Here is a 27,749-nt window from a genome sequence, read left to right as displayed (position 1 = left end):
CTGAAGAGAGGTGTAGTCTCTACAGGGTATCTGAAGAGAGGTGTAGTCTCTACAGGGTATCTGAAGAGAGGTGTAGTCTCTACAGGGTATCTGAAGAGAGGTGTAGTCTCTACAGGGTATCTGAAGAGAGGTGTAGTCTGTACAGGGTATCTGAAGAGAGGTGTAGTCTGTACAGGGTATCTGAAGAGAGGTGTAGTCTGTACAGGGTATCTGAAGAGAGGTGTAGTCTGTACAGGGTATCTGAAGAGAGGATGTAGTCTGTACAGGGTATCTGAAGAGAGGTGTAGTCTGTACAGGGTATCTGAAGAGAGGTGTAGTCTGTACAGGGTATCTGAAGAGAGGTGTAGTCTGTACAGGGTATCTGAAGAGAGGTGTAGTCTGTACAGGGTATCTGAAGAGAGGTGACTGTATAAATGGTAAAGGCTCTGGTTCTGGTCGCTGCTTCCTCTAGGAGGATAGTTAAATATTGAGACAAGGGCCTTGGGTACATCTTCTCTCCCTCTGCCTCACTTTTTCTACATTTATTCTACTCACTCCCTCGCTTACATTCCTCCCCACTCTCTCTCGCTCCCTCGCTCCCTTACATTCCTCCCCACTCTCTCTCTCTCTCTCTCTCTCTCTCTCTCTCTCTCTCTCTCTCTCTCCTCCCTCGCTCCCTTACATTCCTACTTCTCTCTCTCTCTCTCTCTCTCTCTCCTCGCTCCCTTACATTCCTCCTTCTCTCTCTCCCTCTCTCTCTCTCTCTCTCTCTCTCTCTCTCTCTCTCTCTCTCTCTCTCTCTCTCGCTCCATTATATTCCTCCCCACTCTCCTTCTCTCTCCCTCTCTCTCTCTCCACGCATCCACAGTTCTCTCCTCCCTCCCTCCTCTCCAGGAATTAAAGTTAATGCATATCTCCTCCACTTAGTCTCCTTCTTGCCACTTTTTCTTTCTCCTTCTCAACACCCTTCTCTCCCCCTTTCACTACTCCGCCATTTTCTCCTTCTCTCCACCTTCTCTTCCCCTCACCTCTCCACCGTTCTCTCTCCTCTCCACCTTCCTCTCTCTCCACCTTCCTCTCCCTCCCTCTCTCTCCACATTTCTCTCCCTCCCTCTCTCTCCACATTTCTCTCCCTCCCTCTCTCTCGACCTTCCTCTCCCTCCCTCCCTCCCTCTCTCTCCACCATTCTCTTCCCCTCACCTCTCCACCCTTCTCTTCCCCTCACCTCTCCACCCTTCTCTTCCCCTCACCTCTCCACCTTTTCTCCCTCCCTCTCTCTCCACCCTTCTCTTCCCCTCACCTCTCCACCCTTCTCTTCACCTCACCTCTCCACCTTTTCTCCCTCCCTCTCTCTCCACCCTTCTCTTCCCCTCACCTCTCCACCCTTCTCTTCCCCTCACCTCTCCACCTTTTCTCCCTCCCTCTCTCTCCACCTTCCTCTCCAGCAATTAAAATGTAATGCATATCTCCTCCACTTAGTCTCTCTCTCTCCATCCTCTCTCCTTCTGCCTCTACCCATCTCTTCTTTCCACCCTCCTCTCCAGGAATTAAAAGGTAACGTGTGGGTCCTCCACTTAGTCTGCTCCGGGTTATTGATGATCTGTCACATTTAGATGCGTCAGGGGAAGAGTTACAGCTGTGATCAGGTATAAAAGGGCAGTGGGAAGAGAAAGAGAGAGAGAAATCATTCCATCCTCCTGTAATAGTTCCCTCCATTCGTTACTACGGCACAAGACACTTTGAGTAATCCTTAGGGAAGCATTGTCACGCGCACGCACACACACACACACACACACACAACACACACACACACACACACACGAGCACACACACACAAGCAAGCACACACACTCATACTTCGTATAAGTGTCTGTCATACACGTCGATCCAGAGCATCCCAAACATGCTCAATGGGTGACATGTCTGGTGAGTGTGCAGGCCATGGAAGAACTGGGACATTTTCATTTTCAGCTTCCAGGAATTGTGGACAGATCCTTGCGACATGGGACCGTGCATTATCATGCTGAAACATGAGGTGATGGAGGAGGATGAATGGCACGACAATGGGCCTCAGGATGTCATCACAGTATCTCTACGTATTCAAATTTCCATCGATAAAATGCAATTGTGTTTGTTGTCTGTAGCTTATGCCTGCCCATTACCATAACCCCACCTCCACCATGGGGTCCTCTGTTCACAACGTTGACATCAACAAACCTCTCGCCCACATGATGCCATGCACAACAACAAACACGTGGTGTGACGTTGTGAGGCCGGTTGGAAGTACTACCAAATTCTCTAAAACAATGTTGGAGGTGACTTAAGGTAGAGAAATTAATATGAAATTATCTGGCAACATCTCTGGTGGACACTCCTGCAGTCAGCATGCGAGGATGAGGCACTAACCTTGACCCGGAACAGGAACACCTGGCCCATTTCTAGACCATAGTACCAACAGGAAGCACTAACCTTGACCCAGAACACCTGGCCCAGTTCTGGACCATAGTACCAAGAGGACAGCACTAACCTTGACCCAGAACACCTGGCCCAGTTCTGGACCATAGTACCAAGAGGACAGCACTAACCTTGACCCAGAACACCTGGCCCACTTCTGGACCATAGTACCAACAGGAAGCACTAACCTTGACCCGGAACAGGTACAGGAACACCTGGCACACACTTCTGGTCCATAGTACCAAGAGGAAGCACTAACCTTGACCCGGAACAGGAACACCTGGCCCATATCTAGACCATAGTACCAAGGGGAAAGCGCTAACCTTGACCAAGAACACCTGGCCCACTTCTGGACCATAGTACCAACAGGAAGCACTAACCTTGACCCAGAAACGTGGCCCACTTCTGGACCATAGTACCAAGGGGAAAGCGCTAACCTTGACCAAGAACACCTGGCCCACTTCTGGACCATAGTACCAACAGGAAGCACTAACCTTGACCCAGAAACCTGGCCCACTTCTGGACCATAGTACCAAGAGGACAGCACTAGCCTTGACCCAGAACACCTGGCCCAGTTCTGGACCATAGTACCAAGAGGAAGCACTAACCTTGTAGTTTTGTCTTCCTTGTTGTTATATGTTATCCACTAAAACGATCAGCTCTTCTTCTTCTGGGTGGTTCTGTTTTTACTTCCTGTATTTTAGGACAAAGCTGTTTATATTAAATTATTAATTCATACTTAATAATTGGTTTACTTTATTAAATAATTATCAGTAATTTGTTCTGAAAACATAATTAACATTTTATGATCTAGAGTTGGGTCCCACACGCTTTCACTGGTAATATAGTACTATATTACTGAGTTATATAGTACTGAGTAATATAGTACTGGGTAATATAGTACTGGGTAGTATAGTACTGAGTAATATAGTACTATATTACTGAGTAATATAGTACTGGGTAATATAGTACTGGGTAATATAATACTGGGTAATACAGTACTGAGTGATATAGTACTGGGTAATATAGTACTGGGTAATATAGTTCTGGGTAGTATAGTACTGAGTAATATAGTACTGGGTAATATAGTACTGGGTAATATAGTTCTGGGTAGTATAGTACTGGGTAATACAGTACTGGGTAATATAGTACTGGGTAATATAGTACAGGGTAATATAGTACTGGGTAATATAGTACTGGGTAATACAGTACTGGGTAATATAGTTCTGGGTAGTATAGTACTGAGTAATATAGTACTGAGTAATATAGTACTGAGTAATATAGTACTGAGTAATATAGTACTGGGTAATATAGTTCTGGGTAGTATAGTACTGAGTAATATAGTACTGGGTAATATAGTTCTGGGTAGTATAGTACTGAGTAATATAGTACTGGGTAATATAGTTCTGGGTAGTATAGTACTGAGTAATATAGTACTGGGTAATATAGTTCTGGGTAGTATAGTACTGAGTAATATAGTACCGAGTAATATAGTACTGAGTAATATAGTACTGAGTAATATAGTACTGGGTAATATAGTTCTGGGTAATATAGTACTGGGTAATACAGTACTGGGTAATATAATATAATACAGTACTGGGTAATATAGTACTGAGTAATATAGTACTGGGTAATATAGTACTGGGTAATACAGTACTGGGTAATATAGTACTGGGTAATATAGTACAGGGTAATATAGTACTGGGTAATATAGTACTGGGTAATAGAGTACTGGGTAATATAGTACTGGGTAATACAGTACTGGGTAATACAGTACTGTGTAATATAATACTGGGTAATATAGTACTGGGTAATATAATACAGTACTGGGTAATATAATATAATACAGTACTGGGTAATATAGTACTGGGTAATACAGTACTGAGTAATATAGTACTGAGTAATATAGTTCTGGGTAATATAGTACTGAGTAATATAGTACTAAGTAATATAGTACTGAGTAATATATTACTGAGTAATATAGTACTGAGTAATATAGTACTGAGTAATATAATACTGAGTAAAATAGTACTGAGTAATATAGTACTGAGTAATATAGTACTGAGTAATATAATACTGAGTAAAATAGTACTGAGTAATATAGTACTGGATAATACAGTACTGGGTAATACAGTACTGGGTAATACAAGTACTGAGTAATACAGTTCTGGGTAATACAGTACTGAGTAATATAGTACTGAGTAATATAGTACTGAGTAATATATTACTGAGTAATATAGTACTGAGTAATATAATACTGAGTAAAATAGTACTGAGTAATATAGTAAAATAGTACTGGGTAATATAGTACTGAGTAATTTTTATTTTTTATTTATTGTTTACCTTCATTTAACCAGGCAAGTCAGTTAAGAACAAATTCTTATTTTCAATGCCTGCCCCTGAACTGCCTGTTCAGGGGCAGAACGACAGATTTGTACCTTGTCAGCTCGGGGATTTGAACTTGCAACCTTTCGGTTACTAGTCCAACGCTCTAACCACTAGGCTACCCTGCCGCCCCAGGGGTAATATAGTACTGAGTAATATAGTTCTGGGTAATATAGTACTGAGTAATATAGTACTGATCGCGCAGTAGGTGATGGTGAACCTAGAGATTATACCCTTCTCTCTAAAACATTATTATTTCAACAAGGAACACAGACTGAGACCAGGTCTCTGGTGTTACAGCTGGGCCCTGCATACACATGTTTACACATACAGTTTAGGTACAATAATTAAGAAACTACACAAGACAAACAAAACCATTACAGATAACACAATAAAAACATACAGCAACAGATTACATTTACACACATGTTATTCCCCTAACAGGTTATTCCCCTAACAGGTTATTCCCCTAACAGGTTACTCCCCTAACAGGTTATTCCCCTAACAGGTTATACACTTAACAGGTTATTCCCCTAACAGGTTATTCCCCTAACAGGTTATTCCCCTAACAGGTTATTCCCCTAACAGGTTATTCCCCTAACAGGTTATTCCCCTAACAGGTTATTCCCCTAACAGGTTATTCCCCCTAACAGGTTATACACTTAACAGGTTATTCCCCCTAACAGGTTATTCCGCTAACAGGTTTCAAATCAAATCTAAAATCAAATTTTATTTGTCACATACACATGGTTAGCAGATGTTAATGCGAGTGTAGCGAAATGCTTGTGCTTCTAGTTCCGACAATGCAGTGATAACCAACATGTAATCTAACTAACAATTCCAAAACTACTGTCTTATACACAGTGTAAGAGGATAAGGAATATGTACATAAGGATATATGAATGAGTGATGGTACAGGGCAGCATACAGTAGATGGTATCGAGTACAGTATATACATATGAGATGAGTGTGTAGACAAAGTAAACAAATTGGCATAGTTAAAGTGGCTAGTGATACATGTATTACATAAGGATGCAGTCGATGATGTAGAGTACAGTATATACATATGCATATGAGATTAATAATGTAGGGTAAGTAACATTATATAAGGTAGCATTGTTTAAAGTGGCTAGTGATATATTTACATCATTTCCCATCAATTCCCATTATTAAAATGGCTGGAGTTGGGTCAGTGTCAATGACAGTGTGTTGGCAGCAGCCACTCAATGTTAGTGGTGGCTGTTTAACAGTCTGATGGCCTTGAGATAGAAGCTGTTTTTCAGTCTCTCGGTCCCAGCTTTGATGCACCTGTACTGACCTCACCTTCTGGATGATAGCGGGGTGAACAGGCAGTGGTTCGGGTGGTTGATGCCCTTGATGATCTTTATGGCCTTCCTGTAACAACGGGTGGTGTTGGTGTCCTGGAGGGCAGGTAGTTTGCCCCCGGTGATGCGTTGTGCAGTCCTCACTACCCTCTGGAGAGCCTTACGGTTGAGGGCGGAGCAGTTGCCATACCAGGCGGTGATACAGCCCGCCAGGATGCTCTCGATTGTGCATCTGTAGAAGTTTGTGAGTGCTTTTGGTGACAAGCCGAATTTCTTCAGCCTCCTGAGGTTGAATAGGCGCTGCTGCGCCTTCTTCACGACGCTGTCAGTGTGAGTGGACCAATTCAGTTTGTCTGTGATGTGTATGCCGAGGAACTTAAAACTAGCTACCCTCTCCACTACTGTTCCATCAATGTGGATGGGGGGGAGTTCCCTCTGCTGTTTCCTGAAGTCCACAATCATCTCCTTAGTTTTGTTGACGTTGAGTGTGAGGTTATTTTCCTGACACCACACTCTGAGGGCCCTCACCTCCTCCCTGTAGGCCGTCTCGTCGTTGTTGGTAATCAAGCCTACCACTGTTGTGTCGTCCGCAAACTTGATGATTGAGTTGGAGGCGTGCGTGGCCACGCAGTCGTGGGTGAACAGGGAGTACAGGAGAGGGCTCAGAACGCACCCTTGTGGGGCCCCCGTGTTGAGGATCAGCGGGGAGGAGATGTTGTTGCCTACCCTCACCACCTGGTTATTCCCCTAACAGGTTATTCCCCTAACAGGTTATTCCCCTAACAGGTTATTCCCCTAACAGGTTATTCCACTAACAGGTTATTCCCCTAACAGGTTATTCCCCTAACAGGTTATTCCCCTAACAGGTTATTCCACTAACAGGTTATTCCCCTAACAGGTTATTCCCCCTAACAGGTTATTCCCCTAACAGGTTATTCCACTAACAGGTTATTCCCCTAACAGGTTATTCCACTAACAGGTTATTCCCCTAACAGGTTATTCCCCTAACATGTTATTCCACTAACAGGTTATTCCCCTAAGAGGTTATTCCACTAACAGGTTATTCCACTAACACGTTATTCCCCTAACAGGTTATTCCACTAACATGTTATTCTACTAACAGGTTATTCCACTAACAAGTTATTCCCCTAACAGGTTATTCCCCCTAACAGGTTATTCCCCTAACATGTTATTCCCCTAACAGCACAAGAACATCACCCGAAACAGTTACAAGCAATACAAAAATAAAAATTCTCCAATAAATGTTTAAAATGGGCGACAGGGGGACAAGAGTCTGAAGTTTAAGTTTAGTCTGCAGGCTATTCCATAGGCAAGGAGCATAACAGGAAAAGTCAGCCATACCCAACTCTGTGGAAATCACATGGGCCTCGAGTGTAATCCATGCTTGAGACCTGGTTTTAGGAATTATAATTCTAATATTGATGAGTTTTGTTAAATAAGAAGGTAGTTTATTCAGAAGTGCTTTATAGACAAAAACGAGAGCACGTCTCACGGACAGCGAAGTCCAACCCACATTATGATATAAAACACAGTGGTGAGTTCTGTAGCCAGCGCCCGTAATAAACCTAAGTGCACAATGATAAGTAGCATCCAGCGATTTAAGTGTGGATGCCGTAACCTTCATGTAAATAACATCCCCATAATCTGTAACAGACATAAAAGTAGCTTGCACAATTTGTCTTCTATTTGTAGAGGACAAGCAAGTCCTGTTTCTGAAGAGGAATTCTAGCTTGATTTTTAGCCGTTTATAAGGTTCGTCAACATGCATTTTAATAGACTGTTCATCATCCCTAAGTATTTATATGCAGAGACCCTTATCAGTAGGTGATGGTGATCGTAGAGATTATACCTGTCTATCTAAAACATGGGTCTCCCATGGTGTCTGTCTCCTTCTCCATCTGAGTATTTAATTGCCTAATTGATCTGTTCATTGGAACCGATAACTCATTAATACGATCATCACACACACACACACACACACACACACACACACACACACACACACACACACACACACACACACACACACACACACACACACACACACACACACACACACACACACACACACACACACACACACACACACACACACACACACAGCCCTATTCACATTTAATAACGTCTTCTTTCCATCTCATTGCGCTTCTATATAATCAGTCACTAAAAGTGAAATATTTTTATTTGAACCTCATTACGGTTGTTAAGGGCGACTGTCAATCACTTCAGAAGCGTTTGTACTTATCTTTAGGTTTCCCTCATTTCCCTGAAATGAACCAAGAGTTACTGATCTTTCTTTGTGTTTCATTTTGACACCATCTTTAAACACTATTCTGATTTAAAAATGGAAAGGTGTTAGTCAAGGTTGTTGAGGTTTGTAGTTCACTGTAGCCTCGGCTTGAACCCTTAAACATCTTTCATTTAAAGGAGCCGTGAGGCTATGGAGAAGAGATTATAAATATTTAGAGGAGTTTGCTATGTCGCCTCAATATTAAATCGTACAGAGAAGAATGGTTTTGGTCTCCTCTCTCTCTCTGTCTCTCTCTGTTTCTATCAATTCAATTCAATTCAAGGGGCTTTATTGTCATGGGAAACATATGTTAACATTGCTAAAGCAAGTGAAGTAGATAATAAACAAAAGTGAAATAAACAATAAAAATGAAAAGTAAACATCACACATACAGACGTTTCAAAACAATAAAGACATTACAAATATCATATGTACATATACAGTGTTGTAACGATGTGCAAATAGTGAAAGTAGAAAAGGGAAAATAAATAAACATAAATATGGGTTGTATTTACAATGGTGTTTGTTCTTCACTGGTTGCCCTTTTCTCGTGGCAACAGGTCACACATCTTGCTGCTGTGATGTCACACTGGAATTTCACCCAGTAGATATGGGAGTTTTTCAAAATTGGGTTTGTTTCCTAATTCTTTGTGGGTCTGTGTAATCTGAGGGAAATACACAGTGGGGCAAAAAAGTATTTAGTCAGCCACCAATTGTGCAAGTTCTCCCACTTCAAAAGATGAGAGAGGCCTGTAGTTTTCATCATAGGTCCACTTCAACTATGACAGACAAAATGCTTATTTTCCACCATAATTTGCAAATAAATTCATTAAACTACAATGTGATTTTCTGGATGTTTTTTCTCATGTTGTCTGTCATGTCATGAAGTGTACCTGTGATGAAAATTACAGGCCTCTCATCTTTTTAAGTGGGAGAACTTGCACAATTGGTGGCTGACTAAATACTAAATACTTTTTTGCCCCACTGTATATATATATACTGTATGTCTCTAACATGGTCATACATTGGGCAGAAGGTTAGGAAGAGCAGCTCAGTTTTGTGGGCAGTCTTCTCTTGAGAGCCTTGTCTGCCTACGGCGGCCTTTCTCAATATCAAGGTTATGCTCACTGAGTCTGTACATAGTCAAAGCTTTCCTTAAGTTTGGGTCAGTCACAGTGGTCAGGTGTTCTGGGGCGGCAGAGTAGCCTAGTGGTTAGAGCGTTGGACTAGTAACCAAAAGGTTGATCAAATCCCGAGCTGACAAGGTACAAATCTGTCAACCCCTGAACAGGCAGTTAACCGTCATTGAAAGTAAGAATTTGATCTTGACTTGACTGACTTGCCTACTTATATAAAACAGTTCTACCGCTGTGTACTCTCTGTTTAGGGCCAAACAACATTCTAGTTTACTCTGTTCTTTTGTTAATTCTTTCCAATGTGTCTTTTTGTTGTCTCATGATTTGGTTGGGTCTAATTGTGCTGCTGTCCAGGGGCTCTGTGGGGTCTGTTTGTGAATAGAGCCCCAGGACCAGCTTACTTAGGGGACTCTTCTCCAGGTTCATCTCTCTGTAGGTGATAGCTTTGTTATGGAAGGTTTGGGAATCGCTTCCTTTTAGGTGGTTGTAGAATTTAACGGCTCTTTTCTGGATTTTGATCATTAGTGGGTATCGGCCTAATTCTGCTCTGCATGCATTATTTGGTGTTCTACGTTTTACACGGGGGATATTTTTGCAGAATTCTGCATGCGGAGTCTCAATTTGGTGTTTGACCCATTTAGTGAAGTCTTGGTTGGTGAGCAGGACCCCAGACCTCACAACCATAAAGGGCCATAGGTTCTATAAATAATTCATGTATTTTTTAGCCAAATCCTAATTGGTATGTTGAATTCAATGTTCTTTTTGATGGCATCGAATGCCCTTCTTGCCTGTCGTTCACAGCTTTGTGGAAGTTACCTGTGGCGCTGATGTTTAGCCCAAGGTATGTATAGTTTTCTGTGTGGAATTTGTTTTTGTGGTCCTGGCAACTGGACCTTTTTTTGGAACACCATTATTTTTGTCTTACTGAGATTTACTGTCAGGGCCAATTTTAACACTTGTTGTTTGTGTTCATGGATTTTAGAATAATGTGTGTTATTCTACTTCCCATCAATTCGTATAGCAGACCCTCAAGACAAATTGAGTCTAAAGCTTTTTTTGAAATCAACAAAGCATGAGAAGACTTTGCCTTTGTGTTGGTTTGTTTGTTTGTCAATTAGGGTGTGCAGGGTGAACACGTGGTCTGTCCTACGGTAATTTGGTTAAATGCCAATGTGCCATTTGCTCAGTACATTGTTTTCACTGAGGAAATGTACGAGTCTGCTGTTAATAATAATGCTGTTGATGCATATCCCACGGTAGTTATTTGGGTCACATTTGTGGATTGGGGTGATCAGTCCTTGGTCCCAAATATTGGGGAAGATGCCAGAGCTGAGGAGGATGTTAAAGAGTTTTAGTATAGCCAATTGGAACTTGTGGTCTGTATATATTATAATTTCATTGAGGATTCCATCAACACCACAGGCCATTTTAGGTTGGAGGGTTTGTAATTGGTCTTGTAGTTAATTCAATGTAATTGGAGAATCCAGTGGGTTCTGGTAGTCTTTAATAGTTGGGTCCGTCTCCTCTATACCATGTTTCACACCTGGTAGTGTGGTGGATGGGACTACCAGCTCTCTGTAACCTAGAGGGCAACCAGTGGGTCCATCTCCTCTATCCCACCCACCTGGTAGTGTGTTGGATGGGACTACCAGCTCTCTGTAACCTAGAGGACTACCAGCTCTCTGTAACCTAGAGGGCAACCAGTGGGTCCATCTCCTCTTTTCCATGTTTCACACCTGGTAGTGTGGTGGATGGGACTACCAGCTCTCTGTAACCTAGAGGACAACCAGCTCTCTGTAACCTAGAGGACAACCAGTGGGTCCGTCTCCTCTATACCACCCACCTGGTAGTGTGGTGGATGGGACTACCAGCTCTCTGTAACCTAGAGGACTATCAGCTCTCTGTAACCTAGAGGACTACCAGTGGGTCCATCTCCTCTATACCACCCACCTGGTAGTGTGGTGGATGGGACTACCAGCTCTCTGTAACCTAGAGGACAACCAGCTCTCTGTAACCTAGAGGACAACCAGTGGGTCCGTCTCCTCTATACCACCCATCTGGTAGTGTGGTGGATGGGACTACCAGCTCTCTGTAACCTAGAGGACTACCAGCTCTCTGTAACCTAGAGGACTACCCGCTCTCTGTAACCTAGAGGACTACCAGCTCTCTGATACCTAGAGGACTACCAGCTCTCTGTAACCTAGAGGACTACCAGCTCTCTGTAACCTAGAGGACTACCAACTCTCTGTAACCTAGAGGACTACCAGCTCTCTGTAACCTAGAGGACTACCAGCTCTCTGTAACCTAGAGGACTACCAGCTCTCTGTAACCTAGAGGACTACCAGCTCTCTGTAACCTAGAGGACTACCAGCTCTCTGTAACCTAGAGGACAACCAGTGGGTCCGTCTCCTCTATACCACCCATCTGGTAGTGTGGTGGATGGGACTACCAGCTCTCTGTAACCTAGAGGACTATCAGCTCTCTGTAACCTAGAGGGCAACCAGTGGGTCCATCTCCTCTATACCACCCACCTGGTAGTGTGGTGGATGGGACTACCAGCTCTCTGTAACCTAGAGGACAACCAGCTCTCTGTAACATAGAGGACTACCAGCTCTCTGTAACCTAGAGGACTACCAGCTCTCTGTAACATAGAGGACTACCAGCTCTCTGTAACCTAGAGGACTACCAGCTCTCTGTAACCTAGAGGACTACCAGCTCTCTGTAACCTAGAGGACTACCAGCTCTCTGTAACCTAGAGGACTACCAGCTCTCTGTAACCTAGAGGACTACCAGCTCTCTGCAACCTAGAGGACAACCAGCTCTCTGTAACCTAGAGGACTACCAGCTCTCTGCAACCTAGAGGACAACCAGCTCTCTGTAACCTAGAGGACTACCAGCTCTCTGTAACCTAGAGGACTACCAGCTCTCTGTAACCTAGAGGACTACCAGCTCTCTGTAACCTAGAGGACTACCAGCTCTCTGTAACCTAGAGGACTACCAGTGGGACTCCATCTCCATCTCCTCTATACCACCCATCTGGTAGTGTGGTGGATGGGACTACCAGCTCTCTGTAACCTAGAGGACTATCAGCTCTCTGTAACCTAGAGGACTACCAGCTCTCTGTAACCTAGAGGACTACCAGCTCTCTGTAACATAGAGGACTACCAGCTCTCTGTAACATAGAGGACTACCAGCTCTCTGTAACATAGAGGACTACCAGCGCTCTGTAACATAGAGGACTACCAGCTCTCTGTAACATAGAGGACTACCAGCTCTCTGTAACCTAGAGGACTATCAGCTCTCTGTAACCTAGAGGGCAACCAGTGGGTCCATCTGCTCTATACCACCCACCTGGTAGTGTGGTGGATGGGACTACCAGCTCTCTGTAACCTAGAGGACAACCAGCTCTCTGTAACATAGAGGACTACCAGCTCTCTGTAACCTAGAGGACTACCAGCTCTCTGTAACCTAGAGGACTACCAGCTCTCTGTAACCTAGAGGACTACCAGCTCTCTGTAACCTAGAGGACTACCAGCTCTCTGTAACCTAGAGGACTACCAGCTCTCTGTAACCTAGAGGACTACCAGCTCTCTGCAACCTAGAGGACAACCAGCTCTCTGTAACCTAGAGGACTACCAGCTCTCTGCAACCTAGAGGACAACCAGCTCTCTGTAACCTAGAGGACTACCAGCTCTCTGTAACCTAGAGGACTACCAGCTCTCTGTAACCTAGAGGACTACCAGCTCTCTGTAACCTAGAGGACTACCAGCTCTCTGTAACCTAGAGGACTACCAGTGGGTCCATCTCCTCTATACCACCCATCTGGTAGTGTGGTGGATGGGACTACCAGCTCTCTGTAACCTAGAGGACTATCAGCTCTCTGTAACCTAGAGGACTACCAGCTCTCTGTAACCTAGAGGACTACCAGCTCTCTGTAACATAGAGGACTACCAGCTCTCTGTAACATAGAGGACTACCAGCTCTCTGTAACATAGAGGACTACCAGCTCTCTGTAACCTAGAGGACTACCAGCTCTCTGTAACATAGAGGACTACCAGCTCTCTGTAACCTAGAGGACTACCAGCTCTCTGTAACCTAGAGGACTACCAGCTCTCTGTAACCTAGAGGACTACCAGCTCTCTGTAACCTAGAGGACTACCAGCTCTCTGTAACATAGAGGACTACCAGCTCTCTGTAACCTAGAGGACTACCAGCTCTCTGTAACCTAGAGGACTACCAGCTCTCTGTAACCTAGAGGACTACCAGCTCTCTGTAACATAGAGGACTACCAGCTCTCTGTAACATAGAGGACTACCAGCTCTCTGTAACATAGAGGACTACCAGCTCTCTGTAACATAGAGGACTACCAGCTCTCTGTAACATAGAGGACTACCAGCTCTCTGTAACCTAGAGGACTACCAGCTCTCTGTAACATAGAGGACTACCAGCTCTCTGTAACCTAGAGGACTACCAGCTCTCTGTAACCTAGAGGACTACCAGCTCTCTGTAACCTAGAGGACTACCAGCTCTCTGTAACCTAGAGGACTACCAGCTCTCTGTAACATAGAGGACTACCAGCTCTCTGTAACCTAGAGGACTACCAGCTCTCTGTAACATAGAGGACTACCAGCTCTCTGTAACCTAGAGGACTACCAGCTCTCTGTAACCTAGAGGACTACCAGCTCTCTGTAACCTAGAGGACTACCAGCTCTCTGTAACCTAGAGGACTACCAGCTCTCTGTAACCTAGAGGACTACCAGCTCTCTGTAACCTAGAGGACTACCAGCTCTCTGTAACCTAGAGGACTACCAGCTCTCTGTAACCTAGAGGACTACCAGCTCTCTGTAACCTAGAGGACTACCAGCTCTCTGTAACCTAGAGGACTACCAGCTCTCTGTAACCTAGAGGACTACCAGCTCTCTGTAACCTAGAGGACAACCAGCTCTCTGTAACCTAGAGGACAACCAGCTCTCTGTAACCTAGAGGACAACCAGCTCTCTGTAACCTAGAGGACTACCAGCTCTCTGTAACCTAGAGGACTACCAGCTCTCTGTAACCTAGAGGACTACCAGCTCTCTGTAACCTAGAGGACTACCAGCTCTCTGTAACATAGAGGACTACCAGCTCTCTGTAACCTAGAGGACTACCAGCTCTCTGTAACATAGAGGACTACCAGCTCTCTGTAACCTAGAGGACTACCAGCTCTCTGTAACATAGAGGACTACCAGCTCTCTGTAACATAGAGGACTACCAGCTCTCTGTAACCTAGAGGACTACCAGCTCTCTGTAACCTAGAGGACTACCAGCTCTCTGTAACCTAGAGGACTACCAGCTCTCTGTAACATAGAGGACTACCAGCTCTCTGTAACCTAGAGGACTACCAGCTCTCTGTAACATAGAGGACTACCAGCTCTCTGTAACCTAGAGGACTACCAGCTCTCTGTAACCTAGAGGACTACCAGCTCTCTGTAACCTAGAGGACAACCAGTGGGTCCATCTCCTCTTTTCCATGTTTCTTGTCGGATGACAAGTCCGGGTTCCTGCTCTTTAGGCCAAAGGCAGATGACCTCTGACCTTGTATATTCCAGGATGAGATAGTAAAAGCTTTGTGTTCTATAGTGTCTAGTGTTGTTTTTGTGTGGTTTAGGCTCAGACCATTACAGTAGGTGTGAGCAGAGCATGTTGAAACATCTGATACATACCTCTTAGGTTGTAGGATGGGGGTTGGGGGGGGGTGTATTAGTGGGGGTTGGGCCTGTTGCAGGATGGGGCTTGGGCAGGTGTAATAGTGGGGGTTGGGCAGGTGTATTAGTGGGGTTGGGCCTGTTGTAGGATGGGGTTTGGGCAGGTTAATAGTGGGGTTGGGCCTGTTGTAGGATGGGGTTTGGGCAGGTTAATAGTGGGGTTGGGCCTGTTGTAGGATGGGGATTAGGCAGGTGTAATAGTGGGGTTGGGCCTGTTGTAGGATGGGGATTAGGCAGGTGTATAAGTGGGGGTTGGGCCTGTTGTAGGATGGGGATTAGGCAGGTGTATAGGTGGGGGTTGGGCCTGTTGTAGGATGGGGATTAGGCAGGTGGTTTAGGTGGGGGTTGGGCCTGTTGTAGGAAGGGGCTTGGGAAGGTGTCTTAGTGGGGTTGGGCCTGTTGCAGGATGGGGCTTGGGTAGGTGTAATAGTGGGGGTTGGGCAGGTGTATTAGTGGGGGTTGGGCCTGTTGTAGGAAGGGGCTTGGGCAGGTGTATTAGTGGGGTTGGGCCTGTTGCAGGATGGGGCTTGGGCAGGTGTAATAGTGGGGGTTGGGCAGGTGTATTAGTGGGGGTTGGGCAGGTGTAATAGTGGGGGTTGGGCCTGTTGTAGAATGGGGATTAGGCAGGTGTAATAGTGGGGATTAGGCAGGTGTAATAGTGGGGTTGGGCCTGTTGTAGGATGGGGATTAGGCAGGTTAATAGTGGGGATTAGGCAGGTGTAATAGTGGGGTTGGGCCTGTTGTAGGATGGGGATTAGGCAGGTGTAATAGTGGGGTTGGGCCTGTTGTAGGATGGGGATTAGGCAGGTGTAATAGTGGGGTTGGGCCTGTTGTAGAATGGGGATTAGGCAGGTGTAATAGTGGGGTTGGGCCTGTTGTAGGAAGGGGCTTGGGAATGTGTAATAGTGGGGGTTGGACAGGTGTAATAGTGGGGGTTGGGCAGGTGTATTAGTGGGTGTTGGGCCTGTTGCAGGAAGGGGGTTGGGAAGGTGTAATATTGGGGTTGAGGAGGTGTAATAGTGGGGGTTGGGCAAGTGAAATAGTGGGGGTTTGGGCAGGTGTAATAGTGGGGGTTTGGGCAGGTGTAATAGTGGGGGTTGAGCAGGTGTAATAGTGGGGGTTTGGGCCTGTTGTAGGAAGGGGCTTGGGCAGGTGTAATAGTGGGGGTTGGGCAGGTGTAACAGTGGGGGTTGGGCAGGTGTAATAGTGGGGGTTGGGCAGGTGTAATAGTGGGGGTTGGGCAGGTGTATTAGTGGGGGTTGGGCCTGTTGCAGGAAGGGGGTTGGGAAGGTGTAATATTTGGGGTTGAGGAGGTGTAATAGTGGGGGTTGGGCAGGTGTAATAGTGGGGGTTTGGGCAGGTGTATTAGTGGGGGTTTGGGCAGGTGTAATAGTGGAGGTTGGGCAGGTGTAATAGTGGGGTTTGGGCCTGTTGTAGGAAAGGGGCTTGGGCAGGTGTAATAGTGGGGGTTGGGCAGGTGTAATAGTGGGGGTTGGGCAGGTGTAATAGTGGGGGTTGGGCCTGTTACTCTGCTCACGCCCTGGGCACATGTCCTGCTGTCATGTTGAGGTCCTTGCTGCAGGGGCAGGGGGGGACAGAAGGGACATAGGTCTGATCTGGGGGGCATATATAGGGTGTGGCCAGGGTTTGTTTGCGGAGGGGTGTACTGGTTGGGGTGGGGATGTGGATGGTTGTGCTGTGGTCTGGGTGTAGGTCCATTTGGTGTGGATCCTCTGGGGGGGTCTTGCTGGTCTGGGCAGAGTGTCCGTTTCTCCGATGCTCCTGTGTGTGGTGCTTGGGTTGCGGTTGAGGGTGATGTCCTTCAGGGTTCTGGCAAAGGTGGGGACTGCTGCCTTTATAGAGGTGGACCTGGTTGTAAAGGCTGTTCATGTCCAGGGTGGAGTGGTGGGCCAGGTTAACAGCAGGTTGAGGCACAGTCCCGGGAAATTATTTCCAACAGCACTGCTGTGGTCACTCTCTCTGTCCGCTCTATAATCTCTCTCTGTCTCTGTCTTCTCTGTCCGCTCTGTAATCTCTCTCTGTCTCTCTCCCTCTCTCTCTGTCCTCTCTCTCTGTCCTCTCTCTCTCTCCATCTCTCTCTGTCCTCTCTCTCTCTCCATCTCTCTTTCCTCTCTCTCTCTCTGTCCTCTCTCTGTCCTCTGTCTGTGCTCTCTCTGTCCTCTCTCTCTCTCCATCTCTCTCTTTCCTCTCTCTCTCTCTGTCCTCTCTCTGTCCTCTCTCTGTCCTCTCGCTGTCATGTCTCTCTCTATCTCCTCGCTTTCTGTCTTCTCTCTCTCTCACCCCATCTATACCCCCAACCTTCTCTCTAAAACATGTAAACAGCAGGCTTTGTATTGCTCCATAACCCTCCACGGTCCGAATGCCCTGGCTGTCACACTCGACCACACACACACACACACACACTCACACACTCACACACTCACACACACACACACTCGCACACTCACACACACACACACTGTGGTCACGCTGCTGTTGTCTTGCTTGGTCAGTAGAGCGGACAGCTGAGGAATGTTGAATTTGCGCCACCTGGGTTGATGAGAGAAGGGAAGATGGAGAGAAAGAGAGAGGGGGGAGGGGGGTTGTGGTGGAGATAGAGAAAAGTAGAGAGAAGGGAAGATGGAGAGAAAGAGAGAGGGGGGGGTTGAGGTGGAGATAGAGAAGGGGAGATGGAGAGAAAGAGAGAGGGGGGGTTGAGGTGGAGATAGAGAAAAGTAGAGAGAAGGGAAGATGGAGAGAAAGAGAGAGGGGGGGGGTTGATGTGGAGATGGTCCTTCTGTAGCTCAGTTGGTAGAGCATGGCGCTTGTAACGCCAGGGTAGTGGGTTCGATTCCTGGGACCACCCATACGTAGAATGTATGCACACATGACTGTAAGTCGCTTTGGATAAAAGCGTCTGCTAAATGGCATATTATTATTATTTATTATTATTAGATAGAGAAAAGGAGAGAGAAGGGGAGATGGAGAGAAAGAGAGAGGGGGTTGAGGTGGAGATAGAGAACAGGAGAGAGAGGGGGGGTTGAGGTGGAGATAGAGAACAGGAGGGAGAGGGGGGTTGAGGTGGAGATAGAGAACAGGAGAGAGAGGGGGAGAAAGAGAGAGGGGGGGGTGAGGTGGAGATAGAGAACAGGAGAGAGAGGGGGGGGTTGAGGTGGAGATAGAGAACAGGAGAGAGAGGGGGGTTGAGGTGGAGATAGAGAACAGGAGAGAGAGGGGGGTTGAGGTGGAGATAGAGAACAGGAGAGAGGGGGGGGGTTGAGGTGGAGATAGAGAACAGGAGGGAGGGGGGGGTTGAGGTGGAGATAGAGAACAGGAGGGAGAGGGGGGTTGAGGTGGAGATAGAGAACAGGAGGGAGAGGGGGGGGTTGAGGTGGAGATAGAGAACAGGAGGGAGAGGGGGTTGAGGTGGAGATAGAGAACAGGAGGGAGAGGGGGTTGAGGTGGAGATAGAGAACAGGAGGGAGAGGGGGGGTTGAGGTGGAGATAGAGAACAGGAGGGAGAGGGGGGGGTTGAGGTGGAGATAGAGAACAGGAGGGAGAGGGGGTTGAGGTGGAGATAGAGAACAGGAGGGAGAGGGGGGTTGAGGTGGAGATAGAGAACAGGAGGGAGAGGGGGGGTTGAGGTGGAGATAGAGAACAGGAGGGAGAGGGGGGTTGAGGTGGAGATAGAGAACAGGAGGGAGAGGGGGGGGGTTGAGGTGGAGATAGAGAACAGGAGGGAGAGGGGGGTTGAGGTGGAGATAGAGAACAGTAGAGAGGGGGGGGGTTGAGGTGGAGATAGAGAACAGGAGGGAGAGGGGGGTTGAGGTGGAGATAGAGAACAGGAGGGAGAGGGGGGTTGAGGTGGAGATAGAGAACAGGAGAGAGGGGGGGGTTGAGGTGGAGATAGAGAACAGGAGGGAGAGGGGGGGGTTGAGGTGGAGATAGAGAACAGGAGGGAGAGGGGGGTTGAGGTGGAGATAGAGAACAGGAGGGAGAGGGGGGTTGAGGTGGAGATAGAGAACAGGAGAGAGGGGGGGGGGTTGAGGTGGAGATAGAGAACAGGAGGGAGAGGGGGTTGAGGTGGAGATAGAGAACAGGAGAGAGGGGGGGGGGTTGAGGTGGAGATAGAGAACAGGAGGGAGAGGGGGGTTGAGGTGGAGATAGAGAACAGGAGGGAGAGGGGGGGGTTGAGGTGGAGATAGAGAACAGGAGGGAGAGGGGGGTTGAGGTGGAGATAGAGAACAGGAGGGAGAGGGGGGTTGAGGTGGAGATAGAGAACAGGAGGGAGAGGGGGGTTGAGGTGGAGATAGAGAACAGGAGAGAGGGGGGGTTGAGGTGGAGATAAAGAACAGGAGAGAGGGGGGGTTGAGGTGGAGATAGAGAACAGGAGGGAGAGGGGGGTTGAGGTGGAGATAGAGAACAGGAGGGAGGGGGGTTGAGGTGGAGATAGAGAACAGGAGGGAGAGGGGGGGGTTGAGGTGGAGATAGAGAACAGGAGGGAGAGGGGGTTGAGGTGGAGATAGAGAACAGGAGAGAGGGGGGTTGAGGTGGAGATAGAGAACAGGAGGGAGTAGACTGTCTGGTAATGCATTCAGTTCTCTCTCTTCCCGCTGTTCTTTCTGTCTGTCTGACTGCCCCCTATCAGCCCTCTGTCATGGCCTGTTACACCCAAACACACATACAAATACCAAATACCTCAGCACAGAAATGAGCCACGAGTCATACGTCTGCTATAGTTTGGTGTCAGTGAAGACAAAAACCACATACGATGTGTCTGGGCTGGATGAAGTTAATCAAAAATTCAGTATTCATTCCATTCTGTGAGGATTTGAAAAACAGGACACAGGACAGAAACTAGGGCATAGGTCAAATGCTAGGATACATGGGAGAAAGCCTCTGTGGAGTAGTGGGAAGGGCACCTAACAAAACCTATGTTCCAAATGGCACACTACATAGTGCACTACTTTAGACAGAGCCCTATGACACCCTATTCCCTAGGTAGTGCACTACTTTAGACCAGAGCCCTATGGAACCCTATTCCATATATAGTGCACTACTTTAGACCAGAGCCCTATGGCACCTTATTCTGTATATAGTGCACTACTTTAGACCAGAGCTTTATAGAACCCTATTCCCTATATAGTGCACTACTTTAGACCAGAGCCCTATGGAACCCTATTCCCTATATAGTGCACTACTTTAGACCAGAGCCCTATGGCACCTTATTCTGTATATAGTGCACTACTTTAGACCAGAGCTTTATAGAACCCTATTCCCTATATAGTGCACTACTTTAGACCAGAGCCCTATAGAACCCTATTCCCTATATAGTGCACTACTTTAGACCAGAGCCCTATGGCACCTTATTCCCTATATAGTGCACTCGCAAGGTTTACTCCATAGAGGACATGGTCTGTAGTCAGGTCTTCTACCTGATTACCCTGAACATGGTCTGTAGTCTTCTACCTGATTACCCTGAACTGTTATGCAGGTGAATGAGGACCCAAAAGCGACTTGGCGAAAACAGAGTCTTTAATCCAGTAAAGTAAATATTCAATCATAAAGCACAATTCCACTCGTAATGACGAGAACAGACTGGAGACTCGATCATGAACTGCAGGTTGCCTCGGGAAGGCACTTGACCGTAGCAGACTCAGACACCTGCTCACCACGCAGCATCTGAGGGAAACACGACACGACAGGGCGATACAAAGACACAGCACGGTGAACAATATACAAGGATCCGACAGGGCAGAAACGGAAAACAAGGGGAGAAATAGGGACTCTAATCAGGGGAAAAGATAGGGAACAGGTGTGGGAAGACTAAATGATTGATAAGGGGAATAGGAACAGCTGGGAGCAGGAACGGAACGATAGAGAGAAGAGAGAGAGGGAGGGAGAGAGAAAAAGGGGAACGAACCTAAAAAGACCAGCAGGGGGAAAACGAACAGAGGGAAAAGCAAAATGACAAGACAATATAAGACAAAACATGACATGAACATGGTCTGTAGTCTTCTTCCTGATTACCCTGAACATGGTCTGTAGTCAGGTCTTCTACCTGATTACCCTGAACATGGTCTGTAGTTTTCTACCTGATTACCCTGAACATGGTCTGTAGTCTTCTACCTGATTACCCTGAACATGGTCTGTAGTCTTCTACCTGATTACCCTGAACATGGTCTGTAGTCTTCTTCCTGATTACCCTGAACATGGTCTGTAGTCTTCTTCCTGAATACCCTGAACATGGTCTGTAGTCAGGTCTTCTACCTGATTACCCTGAACATGGTCTGTAGTCTTCTTCCTGATTACCCTGAACATGGTCTGTAGTATTCTACCTGATTACCCTGAACATGGTCTGTAGTCAGGTCTTCTACCTGATTACCCTGAACATGGTCTGTAGTATTCTACCTGATTACCCTGAACATGGTCTGTAGTCTTCTACCTGATTACCCTGAACATGGTCTGTAGTCTTCTACCTGATTACCCTGAACATGGTCTGTAGTCTTCTTCCTGATTACCCTGAACATGGTCTGTAGTATTCTACCTGATTACCCTGAACATGGTCTGTAGTCAGGTCTTCTACCTGATTACCCTGAACATGGTCTGTAGTATTCTACCTGATTACCCTGAACATGGTCTGTAGTCTTCTACCTGATTACCCTGAACATGGTCTGTAGTCTTCTACCTGATTACCCTGAACATGGTCTGTAGTCTTCTTCCTGATTACCCTGAACATGGTCTGTAGTCTTCTTCCTGATTACCCTGAACATGGTCTGTAGTCTTCTTCCTGATTACCCTGAACATGGTCTGTAGTCTTCTTCCTGATTACCCTGAACATGGTCTGTATTTTCATCTACATTCACTGGTATATTATATTGATTTTCTGCTTCAAGAGAAAAGAAAAGAAACCCGGATGGTTAGTGGTACTTTGCAGTACTTTTTATAAGAATAAAGTCTAAATAATGTTCTGAATAAAGTGCCAATATTTATAGAATTAATGTAGAGAATAAAGTCCCAACGTGTCCCCTGTTGCTGTGAATGAGACGGTGAAATTATACTGTAGAATGACCTATAGTAACAACACAAACATTTCCTCGTGTAGTATAATAATAGTATAATAATAGTATAATAATAGTATAATAATAGTATAATAATAGTATAATAATAGTATAATAATAGTATAATAATAGTATAATAATAGTATATAATAGTACATAATAGTACATAATAGTATAATAATAGTATAATAATAGTATAATAATAGTATAATAATAGTATAATAATAGTATAATAATAGTATAATAATAGTACATAATAGTATATAATAGTATAATAATAGTATAATAATAGTATAATAATAGTATAATAATAGTATAATAATAGTATAATAATAGTATAATAATAGCCATGTTTTTATAAGGTGGCCCTCTGTGGCCTGGATGAGGCCACACATTCCTTTCAGAAGCAGGAACCACACGGACTCGGATGGGGATATTTTATCCATAACCTGACATACTTAGGTAGAGGTGGTGTGTGTGTGTGTGTGTGTGTGTGTGTGTGTGTGTGTGTGTGTGTGTGTGTGTGTGTGTGTGTGTGTGTGTGTGTGTGTGTGTGTGTGTGTGTGTGTGTGTGTGTGTGTGTGTGTGTGTGTGTGTGTAACCATTATTACAGCATAACAGGTCTAGCCTCTATAAGGTGGACCAGTGGAACGGAGACAATATTAAAATCAAAAGGAAGTTGACTGTCCGATATCTGAGAGATAAAAGAAATGTCATAAAACTCAACCTCCCTCCCCTCCTCTCCCCACCCCCTTTCCCCCTCCTTAACTCTCCCTCTCCCCTCCTTTCCCCCCCTCCCCTCCTTAACTCTCCCTCTCCTTACCCCCTCCTCTCCCCACCCCCTTTCCCCCTCCTCCTCCCCTCCTTAACTCTCCCTCTCCTTACCCCCCCTCCTCTCCCCACCCCCTTTCCCCCTCCTCCCCTCCTTAACTCTCCCTTTCCTCTCCCCTCCTTTCCCCCTCCTCCCCTCCTTAACTCTCCCTCTCCTTACCCCCTCCTCTCCCCACCCCCTTTCCCCCTCCTCCCCTCCTTAACTCTCCCTTTCCTCTCCCCCTCCTTTCCCCCTCCTCCCCTCCTTAACTCTCCCTCTCCTTACCCCCTCCTCTCCCCACCCCCTTTCCCCCTCCTCCCCTCCTTAACTCTCCCTTTCCTCTCCCCCTCCTTTCCCCCTCCTCTCCCCCTCCTTTCCCCCCTCCTCCCCTCCTTAACTCTCCCTCTCCTCTCCCCCTCCTTTCCCCCTCCTCCCCTCCTTAACTCTCCCTCTCCTCTCCCCTCCTTTCCCCCCTCCTCCCTCCTTAACTCTCCCTCTCCTCTCCCCCTCCTTTCCCCCCTCCTCCCCTCCTTAACTCTCCCTCCCGCACTCCCCCTCTTCTCCTTCCCTCCTCTCTCTCCAGATCCCAACGCCATGGGGCAGCGCGGACCAGACCATGCTCTGATTGGTGGAGTGGTGGCGGTGGTGGTCTTCGTTACCTTGTGTCTAATCATCTTTTTGGGCCGCTACCTAGCCAGGCATAAAGGTAAAACATGTGACAGTACCTGTAACACACAACACCTGTAAAATACATAGAGATAACACACCTGACTATAGGTCTCCTGATAATAACACACCTGACTATAGGTCTCCTGATAATAACACACCTGACTACCTGTATCTAAAACACTGTTTAATAGTCAGGTACCTGGTCTGTCAGAGAGATAGGACACCTGTTTAATAGTCAGGTACCTGGTCTGACAGAGAGATAGGACACCTAACCACCTGTTTAATAGTCAGGTACCTGGTCTGTCAGAGAGATAGGACACCTAACCACCTGTTTAATAGTCAGGTACCTGGTCTGTCAGAGAGATAGGACACCTGTTTAATAGTCAGGTACCTGGTCTGACAGAGAGATAGGACACCTAACCACCTGTTTAATAGTCAGGTACCCGGTCTGTCAGAGAGATAGTACACCTGTTTAATAGTCAGGTACCTGGTCTGTCAGAGAGATAGTACACCTGTTTAATAGTCAGGTACCTGGTCTGTCAGAGAGATAGGACACCTAACCACCTGTTTAATAGTCAGGTACCTCGTCTGACAGAGAGATAGGACACCTGTTTAATAGTCAGGTACCTGGTCTGTCAGAGAGATAGGACACCTGTTTAATAGTCAGGTACCTGGTCTGTCAGAGAGATAGGACACCTAACCACCTGTTTAATAGTCAGGTACCTGGTCTGTCAGAGAGATAGGACACCTGTTTAATAGTCAGGTACCTGGTCTGACAGAGAGATAGGACACCTAACCACCTGTTTAATAGTCAGGTACCTGGTCTGTCAGAGAGATAGGACACCTAACCACCTGTTTAATAGTCAGGTACCTGGTCTGTCAGAGAGATAGGACACCTGTTTAATAGTCAGGTACCTGGTCTGACAGAGAGATAGGACACCTAACCACCTGTTTAATAGTCAGGTACCTGGTCTGACAGAGAGATAGTACACCTGTTTAATAGTCAGGTACCTGGTCTGACAGAGAGATAGGACACCTAACCACCTGTTTAATAGTCAGGTACCTGGTCTGACAGAGAGATAGGACACCTAACCACCTGTTTAATAGTCAGGTACCTGGTCTGTCAGAGAGATAGTACACCTGTTTAATAGTCAGGTACCCGGTCTGTCAGAGAGATAGTACACCTGTTTAATAGTCAGGTACCTGGTCTGACAGAGAGATAGGACACCTAACCACCTGTTTAATAGTCAGGTACCTGGTCTGACAGAGAGATAGGACACCTGTTTAATAGTCAGGTACCTGGTCTGTCAGAGAGATAGGACACCTGTTTAATAGTCAGGTACCTGGTCTGTCAGAGAGATAGGACACCTAACCACCTGTTTAATAGTCAGGTACCTGGTCTGTCAGAGAGATTGGACACCTGTTTAATAGTCAGGTACCTGGTCTGACAGAGAGATAGGACACCTAACCACCTGTTTAATAGTCAGGTACCTGGTCTGTCAGAGAGATAGGACACCTAACCACCTGTTTAATAGTCAGGTACCTGGTCTGTCAGAGAGATAGTACACCTGTTTAATAGTCAGGTACCTGGTCTGTCAGAGAGATAGTACACCTGTTTAATAGTCAGGTACCTGGTCTGTCAGAGAGATAGTACACCTGTTTAATAGTCAGGTACCTGTTCTGTCAGAGAGATAGGACACCTGTTTAATAGTCAGGTACCTGGTCTGTCAGAGAGATAGGACACCTAACCACCTGTTTAATAGTCAGGTACCTGGTCTGTCAGAGAGATAGTACACCTGTTTAATAGTCAGGTACCTGGTCTGTCAGAGAGATAGGACACCTAACCACCTGTTTAATAGTCAGGTACCTGGTCTGACAGAGAGATAGTACACCTGTTTAATAGTCAGGTACCTGTTCTGTCAGAGAGATAGGACACCTGTTTAATAGTCAGGTACCTGGTCTGTCAGAGAGATAGGACACCTAACCACCTGTTTAATAGTCAGGTACCTGGTCTGACAGAGAGATAGTACACCTGTTTAATAGTCAGGTACCTGGTCTGTCAGAGAGATAGGACACCTAACCACCTGTTTAATAGTCAGGTACCTGGTCTGACAGAGAGATAGGACACCTAACCACCTGTTTAATAGTCAGGTACCTGGTCTGTCAGAGAGATAGTACACCTGTTTAATAGTCAGGTACCTGGTCTGTCAGAGAGATAGGACACCTAACCACCTGTTTAATAGTCAGGTACCTGGTCTGTCAGAGAGATAGGACACCTAACCACCTGTTTAATAGTCAGGTACCTGGTCTGACAGAGAGATAGGACACCTGTTTAATAGTCAGGTACCTGGTCTGTCAGAGAGATAGGACACCTAACCACCTGTTTAATAGTCAGGTACCTGGTCTGTCAGAGAGATAGGACACCTGTTTAATAGTTAGGTACCTGGTCTGTCAGAGAGATAGTACACCTTCGGTATCTGTAACACACAATACCTGTAAAACACCTGACCAATTATCGTTGTCTATCCAGTTTGTCCTCCTGTTTATAATCAGTTACAGAGTCAGGCATTAAGGTAGTTTGCCTTTTAGTAACACACCTCACCAACACATCTAAGACCTGACCACCTCCATTCATTTTATAACCAGATATCAGGTTTAAAAGTAACCTGCACGACCAACACACCTAATCAACTATATAGTGTCTATAGTCCAATTACAATAACCAGGTTTACCTGACCAGCCGCCAAGGTAACACACCAAATACTAGCACAACAGATCAACTATGACCAGAGTTTATAGCCCATTGGCGGTCATCAAGCAGCTGTTCCGGGACAATGTTCCTATTCGGCTCGAAGGACCGTTTAAAAAGAAAAACATGTTTAAAGAAAACAGGATTATCACTGACTACGATGGAGCAAGAAACTTTTGTTTCCTTCTTGTTGTCCAATAGGAATATACCTCACGTATTGTCTTCCTGTTTGTTGTCCAATAGGAACATACCTCAAAATATTCTCTTCCTGACTGTTGTCCAATAGGAACGTACCTGACCAACGAGGCCAAAGGAGCGGACGATGCACCAGATGCTGATACAGCTATCATCAACGCAGAGGGCAACACACATGCTGAGGGGAAGAAGGAGTACTTTATCTAGACTGTAGAGGGCGCTCTGATCCGCTACCCCAAAACGTGCTGAGGAGAAGGGAGTACTTTGTTTAGATTGGTCGCCCCCTCTTTCTCTCTCTTTCTCTTTATCTCATTATCTCTCTAGCTATATATCTTTCTTTTCATCTCTCTCTCTCTTTCTCTTCACATCTCTCACTCTCTCTCTTCACCTATATCTCTGTCTCTTCACCTCTCTCCATCTTTCTCTTCACCTCTCTCTGCCTGTCTCTCTCTCTCTTTTCACCTCTCTCTTTCTCTACACCTCTCTTTCTCTCCATCTCTCTCTCTCTCTTTCTCTACACTCTCTCTCTCTCTCTCTTTACCTATATATCTTTCTCTTCATCTCTCTCTCTCCACCTCTCTCTCTGTCTCTCTCTCTCCACCTCTCTTCATCTCTCTCTCCACCTCTCTCTCTCTCCACCTCTCTTCATCTCTCTCTCCACCTCTCTCTCTCTCTCTCTCTCTCTCTCTCTCCACCTCTCTCTCTCTCTCCACCTCTCTCTTCATCTCTCTCTCCACCTATATCTCTGTCTCTTCACCTCTCTCTCTCTCTCTCTCTCTCCACCTCTCTTCATCTCTCTCTCCACCTCTCTCTCTCTCTATCTCCACCTCTCTCTCTCTCTCTCTCCACCTCTCTCTCTCTCCACCTCTCTCTCTCTCTCCACCTCTCTCTTCATCTCTCTCTCTCCACCTCTCTCTCTCTCTCTCCACC

General features: G+C 46.2%; 1 protein-coding gene across 4 annotated transcripts in view; it reads left to right on the top strand.

The window, feature by feature from the left end:
- Window positions 1-27,221, top strand: part of LOC124015538 (cell adhesion molecule 2-like) — a 946,327-nt gene extending 919,106 nt beyond the window's left edge. For all 4 annotated transcript variants that reach the window (XM_046330827.1, XM_046330842.1, XM_046330835.1 and 1 more), the window contains 2 exons: window positions 23,790-23,912; window positions 26,911-27,221. In XM_046330827.1, coding sequence (XP_046186783.1) covers window positions 23,790-23,912; window positions 26,911-27,026 — 239 coding nt within the window. In that variant the 3' untranslated portion in view covers window positions 27,027-27,221. The remainder of the gene's footprint in view (window positions 1-23,789; window positions 23,913-26,910) is intronic.
- The last annotated feature ends 528 nt before the right edge of the window (window positions 27,222-27,749 follow it).

The sequence above is a fragment of the Oncorhynchus gorbuscha genome, linkage group LG02, assembly GCF_021184085.1.
Source record: "Oncorhynchus gorbuscha isolate QuinsamMale2020 ecotype Even-year linkage group LG02, OgorEven_v1.0, whole genome shotgun sequence".
Lineage (NCBI taxonomy): Eukaryota > Metazoa > Chordata > Actinopteri > Salmoniformes > Salmonidae > Oncorhynchus > Oncorhynchus gorbuscha.
The sequence above is the reverse complement of the archived record's forward strand: the minus strand, read 5'-3'. Positions and strand labels throughout refer to the sequence as shown.